Source organism: Lactuca saligna, chromosome 7 (assembly GCF_052625555.1).
Source record: "Lactuca saligna cultivar CGN05327 chromosome 7, ASM5262555v1, whole genome shotgun sequence".
In the NCBI taxonomy this organism is placed as follows: domain Eukaryota; kingdom Viridiplantae; phylum Streptophyta; class Magnoliopsida; order Asterales; family Asteraceae; genus Lactuca; species Lactuca saligna.
The window spans coordinates 102,905,392-102,924,856 of NC_136423.1; the positions used below are offsets into that span (position 1 = coordinate 102,905,392).

A 19,465-nucleotide genomic window follows, 5' to 3' on the forward strand; every position below is an offset into this window, starting at 1 on the left:
TCCCAGAGAAAGTTAAGGATTTCATGGTGTTATGTGATGTATCTATCACCGGATTGGGAGTAGTCCTCATGCAGAAAGGACAGGTGATATCGTATGCATCATGATAGTTGAAGCCACATGAGACGAGATACCCCACACACAATCTTGAGTTCGGAGCCTTGGTGTTATCTCTCAATATCTGGAGACATTACCTTTACGGGGTCCGCTGTACTATTTACACGAACCACAAGAGCTTGAGACACATTATGGATCAGTTGAACCTGAACATGAGGCAACGCAAGTGGCTGGACGTAGTCAAGGATTATGACTGCGAGATCCTTTACCATCCTAGTAAAGTGAACGTTGTGGCAAACGCCCTGAGCCGTAATTCTGTTGGATCTTCTGTCCCGACGATGTGTATAAGGATATATGTGGATTCTCCACTTGTGAGCCAGATCAGGGAGGCTCGGGCTAAGGGTGTACGGCAGGAGAACTGGAAGCTTGAAAGGATTAGAGGCGAGATCACCAAATTCATTCAAGATAGCCATGGATTGTTGACCTATTACGGTCGGGTGTGGGTTCCGATGTCTGGTGGGGTTAGGCAGATCATGTTGGAGGAGGCTCATAAGTCTCGATTCTTTATTCATCCGGGAGCCACCAAGATGTATCGGGATATGAGTTTGAGTTACTGATGGCTGTGCATGAAGAGAGAGATCACTTGGTACGTCGAGGGGTGCTTGACATGCAGGATGGTCAAGGACGAGCACCAGAGGCCGCATGGCAAGCTGCAACCTCTGGAGGTTCCCATGTGGAAATGGGAGCAGATCATGATGGAATTTATCACCAATTTGTCGAGGACGATGAAGGGATATAATGTTATATGGGTCGTCATGGATCGATTGACCAATAGCGCCCATTTTCTGGCCATTCAGGAGAGTTCATCGGCAGAGAAGCTGGCCGATGTATATATCTGCGAGATCATTGCTCGCCATGGGGTGCCGATCTTTATTGTCTCAGATCGTGATGTTCGATTCACCTTTCGTTTCTGGCAGGATTTCCATGAGGAACTGGGCATGAGACTGCATTTCAACACTGCGTATCATCCGCAGACTGACGACCAGAGTGTGCAGACCATCCAGACCCTCGAGGATATGTTTCAGGCCTACATTATTGACTTCAGTGGGAGCTAGGACTCCTACCTACCCCTTGCAGAGTTCTCCTACAACAACAACTTCCATTCCATTATTGGTGTTCCACCTTATGAGTTGTTGTATGGATGTAGATGTCGTACCCCAGTCTGTTGGGGGTGAGGTTGGACACCGGGTCATGGGTCCGACCGAGGTGGTTCTATAGACTATAGAGATGATACAATAGATCAAGCAACGGTTACAGACTGCTCAGAGTCGGCATAAGAGTTATGCCAACCGACACCGATCCAAGTTAAAGTTTTATGTCAGCGATATGGTGTTGCTAAAGGTCTCACCCTGGTAGGGTGTGATCTGCTTCAGGAAGAGGGGAAAGTTGGGTCCCCGATATATCAGGCCATTACGGATTATTGCCAGGGTGGGCCCGGTTACGTACAGGTTGGACCTCCCTGAGGAGCTCAGTCAGATCCATAGCACTTTCCATGTATCGCAGCTGCGAAAATGCGTATTGGACGTGGGTGCGGTTGTGTCATTGGATGACATTCCAGGTGGACAAGCACCTAAACTATGTCGAGAGGCCCATAGCTATATTAGAGAGAAAGGTGAAGGTTTTGAGGAACAAGGAAGTACCTTTGGTAAAGGTATAATGGCAACATCAAAGGGGTTCTGAGTGGACCTGGGAGCCAGAGGTGGAGATGTGGGAGCATTATCCAGATCTGTTCATTGCAGCAGACTTCGAGGATGAAGTCTAGGTCAAGTGGGGGAGAGTTGTAACATTCCAGAATTTGCAGGTATTTTTGAATCCTCCCTTTATTATTATCATAAGGGGCGATGGGGGGGGGGGGGGGGGATGGGCAGCTGCACAGGGCCCAATTTTTTTATTATATTTTTTTATTTAAAAATAAAAAATTCTAATAACGATAAGGGCCCTTTTCTCTTATTCGTCTTGGGCCTTTAAGAAAATTTAACTTCCCAGGATCGGCTCTGATTATTATTTTGTCATTTTTAGTCCTTGGGAATGGAAAGGTGTAGCCATGAGATGCCCTAATGGCTAATATTGTATTTTTTTTATTAGGAGGAGCACATTGAGCGTACATAAGGGTATGATGAGCATACTAGGGGCGCCCCAGTATAATGTGCATACACTTGTGTACGTTGGGAATACTTATGTCAGGTGAAAACCCTAATATTTAGGGTTTGGGTGGTATATAAGTATCCTTATAGCTCATTTATCCCAACACTTTCAGCCTCCATACCTTTGAGACGTTTTCCAAACCCTAGCCTTGTGTGTATGTGAGTTTGAGTGTGTGAGAGCTCTTTGTATTGAGAAGAAGAAGAAGAGGGGACTCTTTAAAGAGCCTTGGTATGGATTCAAGCTTTGGATCTGTGATCTTCATCCCTTGGGGAAGCTCCAAAATGTAAAAATCCTTTACCTTTACTTGTATTTCCCCATAGATTTTGCATGGAAGATTTATGAGTAAATGCGTCCCTTTTCTTAGTCTTGTTGAGTTATGCTACTCTAAGACCAAAGGATCCATCCTTTAAGAAGATTTAAGGTGTTTTGGACCATAAGAACGCCATCTTGTCCCATTTAGTGGTTTCATGCATTATATAAAGGTCTTAAATGGTTAAGACAAACAATGGTTTTGAGTTTATGGACTTATAGGGCATGTATAACCATAACGTTGGAAACTTTATGGTTTGGGACATCTTTTTAAGTATAGATCTAACTTGGGACGTCTGGACGAGGTATATTAAGAACTTAATGAAGTTTTGCATGGCCACAGTATATGTTGGGCGTACCAAGGTATATATCGGGCGTAGGTGGTCAACGTCCTGTCTTCTGGTCAAGGCGTTTACATCGAGCGTACAACTAAGTACGCCCCGCGTACTCAGCCTGTTGGGCTTAGCTATTTCGGGCTTCGGGTATCAGGCCATATGTTGGGCCTTGATGCTTGGGCCCTCCTGGATCATTTAGATAAGTGTAATTGTGGGGTAATTAGAGGACCGAATCTTTAGGTAAGGCCTAATAAGGGATTTGGCCCAATTTGGAAATTAGGCCAAATATGGGCCTTGTATATTGGGCTTTTGGATTTAGGAATTGGAGTTGGGCCTTATCCCAACTTAAGGAAAAGATTGAATGGACTATTACCCTATGTTTGGACCCTTGGTCAAGATTGATATTCCAACTGTTGACTTAGTATTCGTTATTTTGATAGTTCGGGATTTTCGGTGAGACAACGGTTGGAGACTTTCAGTCCAGTTCAGCACTACTTGTGAGGTTAGTTTTCCTCACTATACTCAAGGGTCGAAGGCACCAAGGCCGACCCTTTGGATTGTTATCATGCTTTATTTCTGTTGTGATATGTTAGATCGTTATCCTGTAGATAGGATGTTTTTATGCTTACTGGTATGTAGACCGGTTTGATTGTGTATAGACTATTATGTGATTATCTGATATATGTGCATATGTTTAATTGGTGGTTGAGGATTTTTTGCTTTGTGTGTAAGCCAACAGACCTGGGCATTCCAATCTAAAGGTTATAGGCCGAGAGTATTCCATCCCAAGGATGATTGGACTCATAGTACGTGGGCATTCCAACCTGATGGTTATGGGCCAAGGGTATACCAACCCGAGGATGATTGGACCCATAATATGTTGGCATCCCAACCTAATGGTTGATTGGGCCCATAGTATGATGTTATTTTATGCGTGTTATTGTTGTGCGGGTATTTTGGGGGAACTCACTAAGCTTCATGCTTACAGTTGTGGATTTTGTTTCACGTACTTCGGATGACCGCAGGAAGGCGAAGGCTTGATTGTGCACATCCTCACATTTTATGATTTTGATTTCTAGGATTCTCTGATATGAAACTATTTTGAAAACATTTTGTAATAAATAATGGTTTTAGATGTTTAAAAAAGTTTTAAATTTTTATGAAATTTATGGATGTTACAATATTACAGAGGGCAAGGGAGATAATGAGGAAGTGAACTTATTTGATGATGTTGAGCCTTTTTTCATGCAAGGTAGTTCCATTAATAGAAAGAATCATAAGAACTCCCCACCTAGTCATGCATCCAAAGGGAAAACTGCAACAGTTTCATCATCGGAAGAGAAATTAAATAGTGTTTTGGAAACAATATCAACAAAAAGCACTCAGACTTCAAAATCAACCAACACCTCACCAACAACAGAAGATTGTATAGACATTGCGACATGTTTCCCAGGTTTTGAAGAATGATCATTAGGCTATTTGCAAGCACTTCATGTCTTCCTAAAAAAGCCAGCTCGTGAAAATTATATGGTTCCAAAAACTCACGCAACAAGGACAGAGTTTCTAAAGATGCCTATTCAGAAAGATAACTAGTTTTATGTGTTAGACATTATTTATTTACCTGTTTATGTTAGACATTATGTATGTGTTTATGTTAGACATTATATATGTGTTTATATTCGATAATATCTATTTATGTTAGTTGGTTAATTATCTATTTATGTCTTTATTATCATAGTTGGTTAACATAAATAGATATTATCGAATATAAACACATATATAATGTCTATTTATGTCTTTATGTTAGTTGGTTAATTATCTATTTATGTCTTTATTATCATAATTGGTAACAAAGTCTTTAATTTCACATTTTTATAGAGGATGGATAGTAATGATTCATATGATGGATCTTAGAAAATTTAGAGGATGAGGAGGTTCAATGGCTTTAATTATGTGGTCTCGCTGTCAAAGGGTTATTATTAACTCATAAAATGAGTAAGACACATATACCTTGCCATACATCTTCGCGTATATGAAATATATTTATGAACGAAGTACTTACTCGTCATCATAGACAATGTTATGAAGTATTTAGCTTACACGCTCCAATTTTCAACATGTTATGTAGAGAAACACATTATGGGATAAAACAAAAGCGTCATGAATCTATTTATGAGTCAGTTGGGATCTTTTTGATGACATTAGCGCATGGATGTGGAAATATGTTAGTTCAAGAAACATTTAACCATTTTGGGGAAGTCAAATACGTTAATTGTAGTAACTTTTTAAATAATTTAAATAATCCTAAGCATTTTCCATACTTCAAAGTACTTTTTATATTTTGCTCATTATATGATTGTAGTAACTTTAAAATAATTGCTAACTTATGATATTTTGTGAATTTGTAGGATTGTATTGGTATTATTGATGGAACTCACACAAGGGCATCATTACGAGAGACTGAGCAAGTCAAATACATTAGAAGAAAATGATACATCATACAAAATATTATGGCAACGTGTGATTTCAATATGTGTTTTAAATTTTCCTGAGCCGAATGGGAAAGGACCATACATGACACGAGATTCTTCAATAAAACGTTAAAGAGACGACAACTTAATTTTCCACATCCAGTCGATGGTTGGTTAAAACTTTTACTAATGAGAAATTTATATTGCCAAACAGTTGAAATGAATAACAATCACATGTTTTATTTTTCTAACTTTAGATAAATATTACCTTGTAGATGCTGAGTATCCAAATACAAGAGGTTACCTTGCTTGCTACAAAGGCAAAAACATTTGTTACCATATTCCAAATTTTTAGCGTGGATAGACTATTGTCGCATGTCATCCTAGAGGCTTCAAAGAAACATTTAACTTTTATCACTCGCCACTTCGAATGTTATCGAACATATATTTGGAGTGTAGAAGGCTTGATGAGAGTTACTCAAAGATATGCATGCAAATTTCAAATACGAGAACCAAGTGAATATTATGCTATCTTTATTGACGATTGACAATTACATTAGAATGAGTGGTGGTGGTGATGAAACATTTAAGAGACCGCAAGAAGAATCTTACATTCTTCGCCGTGATGTAGAGATTGAAGGCTCTTACATTCTTCGTCGTGATGTAGAGATTGAAGGCGATAATGAAGCACAGGAAGAAGGATCAAGTACACAACATATTGACGATATGCATATGAGTGTAGTACGAGATATGATCGCAAGATATATATATATATATATATATATATATATATATATATATATATATGTCATGCTAAACCCACATGGTCAACAACGTTTGATTTGTTTTTGAAACTATTTTGTATTCTCGTTATTATTGATTAATATAGTATTATTATTGACAAAGTTAATATTTTAAATGTTGTTTAAAAAAATCTGATTAAAATTATATTAAAAAGAATCTTAATTGTAAAAAATATCTTATTAGAATTAAAAATAAAAAAACTATTAGTTATATTATTTATAATAAAAAAAGTCAAGGAAGTTTTTTTTGGTAATTTTATAAATATAATTTTTTTTGACAAACATTATAAATAAATTACCATGTAAACGTTTTGATATTGGATAAACTTAATTAAATATTTTTTTTAAAAACTTCGTTTTAACACCACTATAAATTCGTTTTAACACTACTATAAATTAATTAACACGCTATATATTAAAAATTAAAATAAATTAGTCAAAAACTTTTTTAAAATCTCTATTTTAACATTGTAATTTTAATAAGCTTTGCAAAACATCTATAAAAGATAATAAAGAAGGTGGTTCAAGGCTCCCAAATCGAGGTGGTTCACGGCTCCCAAATCGAGGTTGGGCGGCCGTCGTTTCTTCAAGTTGCAATATCGACAACTCTACCACCCATCTGTGTGTGTGGTGGACTGCGCCTGTAAGGAGGATATGGAGACCAAAAAGACAAAAAAACGCAAACAACCGTCAGGCCTACAAGACGCCACAATCGCCATGCCTCTTATGATCGCTCTTCCTTCGCCAAATAAAACATCCGGTGCATTTCGTGAGTGTTTGTGTGTGTAATTGGATTTCTTTGGTAGTTAGCCTTTTTAACTGAAATGGCTTATGTACATTTGCGATATGCTGCATGAAACTCTAGGTGCTTGCGCTCTAAGATGAGAGACAACAAATGTAGTCTGAAACCTTTAGGCGTGGCGTCTACTTGCTTTTTTTTTTTTTTTTTTTTTTTTTAATAAATAAATTTGTTATGATTAGCCGACTGACCGAGTCTCTCTGTTGTGTTCTTTTGTTTTCTGTTAGGTGGTAAAAAGGTAACGAGGGTTTCGGGTTCCGCACCATGTACGCCAATCAAATTATCAAACAAGGATCATGAAATTGACGTAAACCATGAGACGCCGAGCAAATTGAAGGCCAAGTTTAGGCCAAAAGTGATGGCCAATTCCCCAACTACAAAGGCGACTCCTTCCCTTTCTACCGGTTGTCGTCGGAGAGGAGATTCAAATGTGAAGTCATCTTGCAGAAGACGTTTGGATTTTGATTCTGCATATATCCAAACAAAAACGATGCTGGTCTACACTGAGGGGGGGTTTTGCTTCACCCGCAACGTGAGAAAGTACATCGCAGATTACCAACAGACGAGTACGCACCTTTCTATCACCACTTTCTAATGATTTACTCATGGTTTCTTTAATACCCATTTAACATTTGGAGTAAAACAGATGCATATTTCTTATGAAGTTGAACCTTTTCTATTGCTTTTAAAACATTGGATAAAAAGACTTGAATGTCTTTACAAATCCAATACCAACTCAACATGTGGAGTTTTTCCATAGGAGTCTTAAAAAGGGAGGCGGGGTTGACTGGACTATTAGAACTACATTTTGTTTAGGGTTAATCACAAAAATGACAAAAATGGGGTTGGTTCTATCACCGTTTGACCTCACCACATTTTGCCATCTTCTTTCCGCATAAATGATGTCATTTCGTGAAGAAACAATATCTTTTTTGCCCAGTTTATTTATTTATTTATTATTATTATTATTGAAGATTTTTTAGTGGCGGACCATTGATAAAACAATATCACGAAAACAAAAATTATTTGGTCTTTTTGCGATAATCATCTAATTAAGAGCTGGTCATTTTGTGATATATGGGCTTCCCCTTTTTGGTAAATTTAGTAATTAGCATTTAGCCCTTTTATTTATCCTTCTTGTTATCCATTAAAGGTTTGGAATACAATAAGAAAGAGGAAGACGAATGGTGTAAGAAAGAGCAGGAGTTATTCCGACAAAGGGCTTTGCGTTTCATCAACTCCATGCGTCTTGTTCAAGGTAATTTGTGAGGCCATCAGCATCCCAAAACCTATGGGGCTATACAACCGTAAAGGAAGTTCCATTTGTATACAAATGCATACAACATATTGTTAAATTGTCTCAAATTAAATAAGGATTTTGGTTTTTGGAACTTATAAACAACATATATATCCATAATTTATGTTTGGTTATCCTTAAAACTATTATTTCATAGAACATCGACACTCATTTCCCTCATCTAATAGCAACGAACTTTATCATTTTACCAAAATAGATAAGGCGCTTTATTGTTAACCTTAAATCAAAATCACCTTGCATTTTTATATCAATATAGGCCATTTTGTAACCTATATATCTGAAAGGTTAGAGGTTTTTTTTTTTATTTATTTATTTATTTAATTTTTTTATTTATTTAATTTTTAATTTATATTATTGGATTAGTGGTCATAATCTTGGCCATTGTGGTTGTGGAGGATGACATGGTAAGAGTGACCCAAGTTCAAATACCACCCGATTAAGGCTAAGAGTGGGGTGTGACTTTATTCGAAACGAGCCACTTAATTAGCTCGATTTGAGTGAGTTTTAGATAACTTATTTAGGAACAGGAACTTGAGTGACTCGCCCTAATCAATAAGCAGGAGCAAGTATCGACGGGTAAACATTCCATTAGAGAGCTAGCCTAGTCTTGATGGAAGTCGCTACAGTCGGTGGGCATTGGGTCGGGTTTTGTAATTCAAGCTACATCATCACTGATAGGTTTCTAGGTTACACATTGCCTAAATTGGTAGAAAAATGCAAGTTGGTTGCTGTTGTGGGTAACAAATAAAATATGTTGCCTATTTTGGAAAGAAGGTAAAGCACATTGCAATGTGGCGTCTATATTTTTCATACACATTTCTAGCTTTTAACAGAAATTCAATTTTAATATCTATCAAAAAATTGCTTTCTAAGAAAATGATATTGTTTTATAAATGAAATTAACAGGAAATAGGCCTTTCATGGGTTGGAAAGGTTCTGTCGTGGACTCTGTAGTTGGTGTTTTCTTAACACAAAATACAGCAGACAGTTATTCAAGGTAAGTGTAGCCTTTTTGTGGCTCGGTACAATACTTTTTGGAGACATGATGAGTATTCCTTCACGCTCACACTCACACTCACTAATCACTATATATTATTTATTTTACACAATATTTGTTAGTTCTGCCTTCATGTCTCTGGCTGCAAAATACCCCAAGGAGAATATCATTAATAATAGTGACAATCACACTGAAGACGCGCTGGACTGGAATGCAGTTCGATGTGCACAGGCTGATGAGATCTCTAACGCCATCCACGAAAGAGGAATGAACACTAGACTTGCAGCACGAATCAAGGTAACAAGAGTATTTTTCATAAAATGCATAAAAAGCAGATAAACAATATGAAGTTTTAACTTGTACGTGCAGATGTTCCTTGATAGCATACATGATAAAAACTCTGGGCTTCTTGATCTTGAGTGGTTAAGAAATGCTAAACCTGGAATAGCAATGTAAGATTTTCCAAATTAATTGGTTAAACTGTCAAATTGTCATGAGGGAACTTGTTGATGCTTACACATATGTGAAAGATAATGATAACTTGATAAGTGCAGGGTTGCCTACAAAAACCTTTGGTCTTGTGATTTAGCTTCCCCATGTAGATGTTGCCTACATATGTGTATACCGTTTTATATGCTGCTGCCAGCTAATAATAATAATAATAATAATAATTAATATAATAATAAAAGGACCGAGTCCTGACTTGTAGAATGAACGTGCAGGGATTTCTTGTCTCGGGTATATGGATTGGGTATAAAAAGCATGGAATGTGTGCGTCTATTGACACTACGACAACGTGCATTCCCTGTAAGATTCTAAAATTTAGCAATTTGAATTAATTATTTATAAATTAAGGTTTTCATATGCATGCTTTGTACAAGGTTGACAGACATATTGCTAGAATAGTGGTTCGCTTGGGATGGGTCCCAATTAAAAAGCTTCCTGATGACGTTCTCATACATCAGCTAGAAGAGTGAGTGACAACTTCATTTCCATTGAACTACCATAGAATTATTTGCTATTAATATTATGATATGATTGGACCATGTTGACTGTTTGTGGGTTTTTTTTTTTTTTTTTTTTCTATTTGCTATCAACCTTGTTATCAGGTACCCTATCATGAAATCTGTTCAAGAGTATCTCTCACTGAGGCTTGGCAACCTTGATGCCGAAACATTGTAATTTCTTGGGTTTAATCTTTTGTTTTTTCATGATAAATAAATATAACCCACTCTAATAAAATACCTGCAAATTATTTAACACAGGTACGAACTTCATTATCAAATGATCACTTTTGGAAAGGTATGATGGAAAAAAAAAAGTAATGTAGACGTTAATTAAATCATTGCACTTCTCATTTTGTTGTAAAACAATAAATGTATCTAGGAAAACGTAAAAAATAACCCAAAAATCAAAATTTCTTCTTTTTAGCACAAAAGATAAACAAGGTTTTTATTATTATTGTTTTTAAATTATACATTATTAACCAACCACAAATTCAGCAAATCCGCTAGAAAATGCAGACTTCAATGTTTGTTTTTTTACCATTTAACAAGAATAGTGGTTGAAAATCCAATTCATGCGCTAGAAAAAAGCATAAAGTTGGCCCACTTGATATTTGAATTAGATGCATCTGGTAGTGATGAATGTTTGAAACTTTGAATGTGTGTCTAAGCTGACTATTATGACTTGAAGTTGAAATAACAGTTAGAGTTTTTGTAAAGTAACTACGAGTATGATTTTCTGATTAATAAGGATCCAAATAATGAGATCTGGACAAACAAGTAAGGAAATGCATAATATTTCAAGTAGTTATATAATTATCTTGAAAACACAGTAGTTAATTACTAATATGCATTTGTCATGTATATCGTATTTCAAATTGTGCAGGTGTTTTGCACGAAGAAGAAACCAAATTGCAGTTCTTGTCCATTAAAGAAAGACTGCAGTCATTTTGCCAGTGCATATGCAAGGTTTCGAACATTTTGCCTTTTTATTTGTTTATTTGTTTTTTTTTTTTTTTATAATTCCAAGTGTTCATACCGTCATCGTGATTTGTGATCTATCCTTTTCGTTATAGTTGTTAACACTTTGTTTTTGGCTATGCCATAAAGTGCAAGTGATACATATTGCAGCCTGTTTTATAAGCAAAAATCACGTCAAGATGAACTTATAAGGGCTAAATGCAAGAAAGAACAATGTACTTTTATTTATATAACTATTATAGCATCCTACTATAAGATATTTTTCCTACTACATCATTGTCTTCTCAATTTTTTTTTCTTATTAACACCCAACTATAGCATTGTAATTTAAAATTTCTTTTAGTAGTACATTGGACTTAGAAAAATCTACCTAGTTATAGCAATACAAATTTCTTCTTATTTGAATGACATTGCTATAGTTGGGCAGGTTTTTCAAAGTACAATGTTGTAATAGGACACAATAAAAGTAGCTTAGGATGTTATAATAAACAAATATATGAAAGTACATTGCTATTCTTTTGCATTTAACCCAAGTAATAATGATGAAATTCCTGGCTGATCTACATACTCAAAGATGCTAACTAGCAGGCCTGAACCACCAGAGAAAAAGACATTTGTTCCAGTTTCATCTTCCAGACAAAAGAAAAACACTAAAAATGGATTCGAACAAGATATCGAAGATCATTGCCTTGGTCCTGTGATTGTTAAAACCAAAGAGCTTATGAAAAATGCAGGCAGATCAAGGACAGAACACCAAGTGTAAGAATTCTGTATTATTTTCTAATCTTGGTTATTATATTAGGGCAAATTGTAGGAAACAGCAAACACGCAGTAATCTTTTTACCAAAATAGGCAATGCATTTTATATTTTACCCATAATAGCATTGTAATCCTTAACCATAGTAGCAACGTAGTTAACCAACAATAGCAATATGCAACCCATGCATAATATATTTTTTATGCATATAGCAACGTACTTACATTTTGTTATCGGTAATAGCAGCGCACCAGAACCTACATTGTTTACTGATAATATCAATATGTAACAATTAGAGTACATCGCCCATATTATTGGTAAAGAAATGTCAGTCCACTATTATTATGGGAAAAAATATATAACTATGTTGCTATTATGGTAGAATATAAACTATATTGATATTACTGTAAAAAATTTGTAAGTATGTCGCTATTATGGGGAAAAATCAAAGTACATTGCCCGTATTGGTAGCGAGAGCGAAGTATGTTTTTTGCTATTACCTATATATATATATATATATATATATATATATATATATATATATATATATATATATATATATATATATATAATAACCTTTGAGTTAATGGCAGTTACCTTTTCCATGATGATAGCTTTGACAATTAGATTATAACCTCCAACAACTTGTGTGACAAGGCCTATATCCTAATCTATGTATATGTATATGTGCAATGCAGCTATGAGCTTCCCGATTCGCATCCTCTTGTGCAAGTGGTCAGTGCATGTTTCTTATACTCATATAGGCTAAATGCAAGAAATAGAAGCATACTTTCAGTTATTTGTTTATTGTAGCAGCTTGCTTTTGTTTATTGCTATGACAGCATTGCACCTTGAAAATTTACCCAGTTATAGCATTGCACTTTGAATATTTTTCTTATTAGGAAAAATCCACTCAAAATTGCTTTGTATTTGGATAACATTGCTAGATGTTTAAAAGTACAATGGCGTAGTGGGAGGAAACGAAAGTGTGTTGATATTTATTGCATTCAACCCGTATATAGATACAAATACATATTTGTTTATACTTTTGAGGTGGTTGTGTTGCAGTTGGACAAAAGAGACTTTGATGACAAGAATCCTTATCTACTTGCTATATGGCCACCAGGTACAATAATTTTTTGCTTACATTTTAACTCTCAATGATTCAAAATTTAATCCATGTTCTCAACAAGAAGAAACATGTATGTTTAGAATGAGAAGATGGTAGTTCTATGAATTTTAGGAAGAAAAAAAAGGATGCTCAGAAATTCATAAATGAAAAGAAAGAGAAGTGTATGCATTCTTTTCTTGGTTTTGTGGATCAGAAGATGGTCCCGCAATTATGGGGTTCTAAGCCCTTGAAGGTGTGACATTGTATAAGGGGTTAAATGCAAGGTACACTCATTGATTTATTGTTTCTTATATCATCCTGCTCCCATTTTGTCCTATTACAGCATGTTGTATTTTAAAATTTTACCCAAATTTTAGCAGTATCATCCAAATATAATTCGGTTGTTTGTCAAAGTATGACGTACTAATAAGAACAAATATAAAATGCTATAATTGGGTAGATTTTCAAAGTACAATGCCTTGATAGAAAAAAAAAAGTTAAACATACAATGCTATAATAGAAATAAATGAGAGTAGGATGCTATAATACAAAAACAAATGAAAGTACATTGTTGCTTCTTGCATTTATCCCTTGTAAAAGCTACAGTATTTAACTTTGTAAATTATCGATTTTTGTACATTATTATATTTTTATGTCAGGAGAAGCCCTCCAGAATCCTTCCGGAATGCTCAAAGAAGAATACAGTTCACTAAAATCAACCGATTCACAGGAAGAAGAAGAGATGGTGTTTGGAACATATTTGGTGAGCAAAACTGTTCTGTGTGAAGATTGTTCCATGAGCTTCAATTAAGTAGCAACATTGTGAATTAAGTAGATTGCTATTTTCTTGCAATTTAAGCCTAACATGTATTGGTTTCGTACATACAAACAAACACAAACAGGTGCCATGTCGGACAGCAACTAGAGGGTCATTTCCACTTGATGGGACATTCTTCCAGATCAACGAGGTACTCTTCCTTTTCATATATCAAATATATATATATATATATATATATATATATATATATATATATATATATATGTTGATTCCTGATTTTCTAGTTGTGATGGTTGATTTAGGTATTTGCTGATGATGAATCGAGTAGAAAACCACTTGTTTTCCCCCGAAAGTTGTTATGGGGTCTGACTAAAAAGATGCTATTCTGTGGAACATCTATATCAGCAATATTTGAAGGTAGATACCTATCTATTAATTACTCTTACCAAACCAGAAAAATAACGGTTGATTATAACTTTGTGACACAGGTTTGTCAGCTCAGGAAATACAAGATTGCTTTTGGAAAGGTATTAATTAAAAAATGTCTTAACAAATTTGTAGCAAGTTAGGACTCTGTTTCGAGTAGTTTTTTCTACATTAAGTCCATATCCGTCACCAGAAACCCATTGCACCTATTATGTCTATCATGAAACATGCAGCAACTCATGGAAACTATTTGTAGAAAGTAGAAGACATTATAAAATTTGAATTATTTTTGTAGGATATGTTTGCATACGGGGTTTCAGCATGAAGACAAGAGCAGCAAGGCCTTTGCCAGAGCAATTCCATCGAAAAGGAAAATCACCAACAAAACGAACCAATGATGGATGATGCACTCACTGGATCTGACAGCTTTTGTTAGACTATCTATTTGGAGGTTATGCATGGGATTGGATCAAACGTACTTTTGTTAGATGGTCTTTAAGTTAAAAGGTACAAAATTGAATTGCACGGCAGGAAGATAATATAATTTTTTTGGGCACTTTGGAGCCAAACATATGATATTCGTTTTTCTCATTTAACTTATGATGAGATTGAATGAATTACTTTTGGTGAAACCGCAAAGGCATGTTGGAGAATTTGCATAAAAGACATCGTGGGAAGCTCCCAAGTTGCAAAAAAAACCTTTGTCGATAATTTTGAGATTGTCCAAGACAAAACTACAAAGTAGGACACAATGGTATTTTTTTTTTCGGGTTTTGGTCCAAGCCATTACTTTTTTTGGATCGGATGTTTGTATGTGGATTTGGAAACCTAAAAACCTAAAATGACTAATATGTCATTTTAATTTCTTTTTCCATTTTCCTTTAACTCTTTTATCTTTTATTTTAATTTTAGTAAATAAAAAGGAGCCCACCACCACCCCCACTTTATTAAAGAAAAAAAGGAAAAAAAAATCCTTCTCTCCGTTCATCTACTCCCCCTTCTCTCTTCTTCCCCATTCTTCTTCCTTCTTAAAAAAAATTCCCCCACTTCCCTTTTATATGATCATGTTTTTTTGAGACCTAATCTAACTCCAATCTTCATCTTTGTTGCAACAACAACCATTGTAACTATTGGAAGTGTTCTTTGCTTAATTTTAAGAGCCCCTAAATTAGCATGTAGTCCTTCAACTTCATCTTCATCTTTATGATCTAAACAAGTTGAAACAAACTATTAACACTTCTATAGAGGGTAAATTACTCGTCCCTCGTATGTTTTTTTGAGACCTAATCTAACTCCAATCTTCATCTTTGTTGCAACAACCATTGTAACTATTGGAAGTGTTCTTTGCTTAATTTTAAGAGCCCCTAAATTAGCACGTGGTCCTTCAACTTCATCTTCATCTTTATGATCTAAACAAATTGAAACAAACTATTAACACTTCTATAGAGGGTAAATTACACCAATCGTCTCTTATGCAGGTGCCAAAAGACATGTTTAGTTTTTATTTTCAAAAATTAACTCGAACCGTCCCTCGTTTGCTTAAAACTTGTACACTTCGTCCCTGATATGTTTTTATCTTGCGAATGTAGTTCGCGCCACATTTTGAATGATGATAATGCCCTTGGATATTTATCTATTTTAATTAATCTAATATTATTTATTATTATTTATCAATTAAAAAAGAAAAAAAAAAAAAAAAACCTCTCTAATCTCTATCTCTCTCAACTACACTGGAAAATACCACTACCTCTTTCGTTTGATCTCTTTCCCTCTCTCTTGTCATTCTTTTTCAATACCTACTCAACTTCTCCAACCCATCCACCCCTTTCACTTCCAAACCCTCACGTTGTTATTGATCAGAGATAAAAGAGTAACCCAAAACACATACACACGTGTTCTGATACGATATCAAGATAGAGGCCAAGTGAGATGGAGATATAACACGATACTGAGAGAGAAATAGTCTGAGAGAGACATACTCGATGAAAGCGAAAAAGGAGATCTGAGGAAATGGGTGAGATATAGCACGATAAGAGAGAGAAATACTTGATTTTGATTTTGATTTTGAGTTTCCTCCTTCATCGTCCTCAAATCCATAAATTGGAACTAATGTAGGTTTTGATTTTGAGTTTGAGTTTCATGTCAAGTTAGGTTTGATTTTTTTTCAATGGATTTGTCTTGGACTTGATTTCAATCGGTTACTTGTTTCGATATTGAAGATGAAGATAGGTTGAGACTTCGATTACAGTAAGATGTTGTGAACTTATGATTGCGATTGCTTATGGGTATCATTTGTGTTGATTAAATCTCGTCGTTATTTCAAGGTTTCGAAGATTGAACTATTGTTTCAATGGTGATGGTTATGGTTTAGAGAAATAACTTTCGATTAGAGCAGTGGATCGATTTGATTATTGGGTTTCACCAAGAAGCATATAGATTGAAATTGGTGGTTTCGATGGTTGTTGGTGTTCTTAAGGCAGAGGGAGAGAACGAATATAAGGATGATAGTCTGGGGTCCGATTTTGGTACAATGATTTGGGGTTTTGGATGGTTATCGGGAATGGGTGAGAAGGGGGAGACGAAGGTAGAAGAAAATCGGGGAAAGGGAAGGGGAAGTTGTTTGCGGTGATAGGTTATGGTGTCGGAGGTGGTGACATTGATATGTTGTAACACCCGAGATATTGAGGAACAATTGTTGGGAATAAATCCCCTTTTGAGGATTATACATGGTGTGTTAGAGGAACCAACACGACGTGTTTAGATAAGAAGACGTGTTTAGATAAGAAGAAGCACGACTTTCATTAAGCTCAACACGGTGTGTTACCTCTTGAAATACGACGTGTTGACGATTGGAATGAAAACTGCAACACCTAGTTCCTGGTATGTAATTAAAGTATAAGTTATTCATTTTTGAACAGGAACTCGACGAGTTGGAGGCCCCAAACTCGTCGAGTAGAGATATTTTTTTGGACACGGGTGATGAAGTCTACTCGACGAGTTGAGAGCCTCAACTCGATGAGTAGGCTTGGTAGAATGAAACACTAATTTTAAGGGTTTTGCACCCTATTTAAACACCTTAACCTCCAAAGGCTAGCCTCATTTACAACCTCCATCGTCCCAAACCCTAGCCAAGAAACCCTTATCGACTTTTGGAGAGTTTTGAGCCATTTTTGTGCATTCTTTGTGATTTTGAAGCTTGTGAAGGAAGGAGAAGGTTGGGGATTCAAGAGGAAGCTAGTAGATCCAGAGTTTTGAGATGCATTTCTAACTCATTTGAGGTATAAATTTGATACCTTGGGTTTCTATTACTTAGATCTTCATTTAGGGTAGTATGTTGTCACTTTTGGGCCATATTGAAGTTATTTTCGGGATTTGAGTATATTATGAAGTTATGACTTCAAATCTAGGCACTCATGAGCTTATGAGGCTTAAAGTTGTCAGCTTTATCAAGCATTGGCCCTTCTCCATGCCCTAGATCTCTTATATAGCTTAATTTTGGTGTTCTAGCTTCATGACACCATGCATGGATGTAAAGTTAACAACTTTACGTGATATAACGTCCCTAAGGGACCAAATCTATGGTTTGGAAGCATTTAAGTCAATTGGAAGTGACTGAATGGATTTAGGCAAGGAGAACTCGACGAGTTGTTCATCCAACTCGGCGAGTTGGATCGTAGTCCCCCAACCCTTTCTGTTATTGGGCAAACTCGGCGAGTCTAGGAGATGACTTAATGAGTTGGCCATGGTTTTGGGTTTTGAAGATTGAAGAACTCGACGAGTTCAAGGAGGAACTCGACGAGTTGTGTTGTGAAGTCCCAACTCTATTATAAGGGGGAACTCGACGAGTTCATGAAAGAACTCAACGAGTTGAATCGTGTTTTCAGGGTTTATGATTCATGGAACTCGATGTGGTGATGGACCAACTTGAAGAGTTGAGACAACTCAGGATGTTAACTTTGACCAGAAGATTGAGTTGACCAGGGTGTTGACTATGACTTAGACTTTGACCAAAGCTTACTCGTAAGGGGTTATGGCTATAACTCCGTGGGCCCTTGGGCCCTAACTCCATGGACCCTCTAGTCCTAACTCTGTGAACCTTTCGGTTCTAACTCTGATATACACATGGCATAAATCACATAGAAATAATGCAGTGCAACACATCACATAATAGCATACAGTAAATATGTCAAATGACTCTAATTACCACTCAAGGTAAAGTATAGTGAGAAGACTCACCTCAGATGTCTCGGTAAATCTCTGACTCGGTAGAAAGACGATCTAGCCTCCACCTAATCACATAAAGTAATACTCTCATAAATATAACTCGCAGGACTAGACTCAACCCTCTCTTGGCACCCTTAGAAGGGTAAAAGACCGTTTTACCCACCTTGGCTCAAAGGCCCTCATTGTTGACCAAACCCTAAAAGTCAACCAAAGTCAACGGTCAAACTTTGACCTGACTCGTCGAGTGCACTTGGCCAACTCGGTGAGTCTACACGTGTCCACTAACTCCCTAGTCTCGCTTGGCATGTCGAGTCCCTCCCCTTGCTCGACGAATCACACCTGGCATGAATCGAGGGGCTACCCCGACTCAACTCGCTGAGTCTCAAGAACAACTCGGCGAGTTCCGTCACGAACTCCAGTCCTCTAATCCCTCTCTGACTCACTGAGTTATTCCCCCCAACTCGGTGGGTCTACTCGCTGAGTGATTTACGGGAAACCCTAACCCTACTCGCCGAGTCTGCCCTTGGACTCGGCGAGTTCATGGCATGCAAAAACTCAATTGACCTCCTGAGGTCAGATCTGTTCCTTTGGTCCATAGATCTGACCTTCCCAAGCCTGATAAACATGTAAAGCTCGAATTTTGACACTCATGGGACGTCTAAAAGGTTCCACTTGGTGATTTAGCCCCAAAAATAACACCATAAGTTCATGGCTCCCAAAATAACCCATAAAGCTCCAAGGGTTAAGGTCTCTGGACCTCTTTGAGTCCAAATCCAAAGCATAAACTCGAGAAGGGACCAATTGCTCTACATATCCATTCTCTAAAGAGGTTAGAAAAACCCTAACTCTAAGAATCAACACCAAATCTGAAGAAGGTCCGAATAAATACCTTA

At 36.5% G+C, this 19,465-nt stretch overlaps 1 protein-coding gene across 3 annotated transcripts; it reads left to right on the forward strand.

Annotated features, from left to right (window-relative positions):
* The first annotated feature begins 6,702 nt into the window (after nt 1-6,702).
* On the forward strand, nt 6,703-15,222 carry LOC145004756 (DNA glycosylase/AP lyase ROS1-like). Of its 3 annotated transcripts, XM_078963743.1 has the most exons (19): nt 6,703-6,946; nt 7,204-7,542; nt 8,130-8,234; nt 9,201-9,291; nt 9,414-9,588; nt 9,661-9,743; nt 10,014-10,098; nt 10,173-10,264; nt 10,401-10,469; nt 10,557-10,593; nt 11,182-11,264; nt 11,865-12,035; nt 12,732-12,768; nt 13,102-13,159; nt 13,804-13,907; nt 14,047-14,112; nt 14,225-14,339; nt 14,411-14,449; nt 14,644-15,222. In XM_078963743.1, the coding sequence occupies exons 1-19, from the start codon at nt 6,832-6,834 to the stop codon at nt 14,751-14,753; spliced, it is 1,974 nt and encodes a 657-aa protein (XP_078819869.1). In that variant the 5' UTR covers nt 6,703-6,831; the 3' UTR covers nt 14,754-15,222. The 3 variants fall into 3 exon arrangements, with proteins under 3 accessions (XP_078819869.1, XP_078819871.1, XP_078819870.1); XM_078963745.1 differs by lacking the exons at nt 6,703-6,946; nt 7,204-7,542 and adding an exon at nt 8,855-9,068; XM_078963744.1 differs by lacking the exons at nt 6,703-6,946; nt 7,204-7,542; nt 8,130-8,234 and adding an exon at nt 8,563-9,068.
* The last annotated feature ends 4,243 nt before the right edge of the window (nt 15,223-19,465 follow it).

Excerpts from the sequence above, each read along its gene's own strand:
- LOC145004756 (XM_078963743.1), top strand. The coding sequence starts at position 6,832 with ATGGAGACCAAAAAGACAAAAAAACGCAAACAACCGTCAGGCCTACAA. Across the intron at positions 10,099-10,172 it reads TACGACAACGTGCATTCCCT|GTTGACAGACATATTGCTAG; the intron begins GTAAGATTCTAA and ends GCTTTGTACAAG. Across the intron at positions 12,769-13,101 it reads CGCATCCTCTTGTGCAAGTG|TTGGACAAAAGAGACTTTGA; the intron begins GTCAGTGCATGT and ends GTTGTGTTGCAG.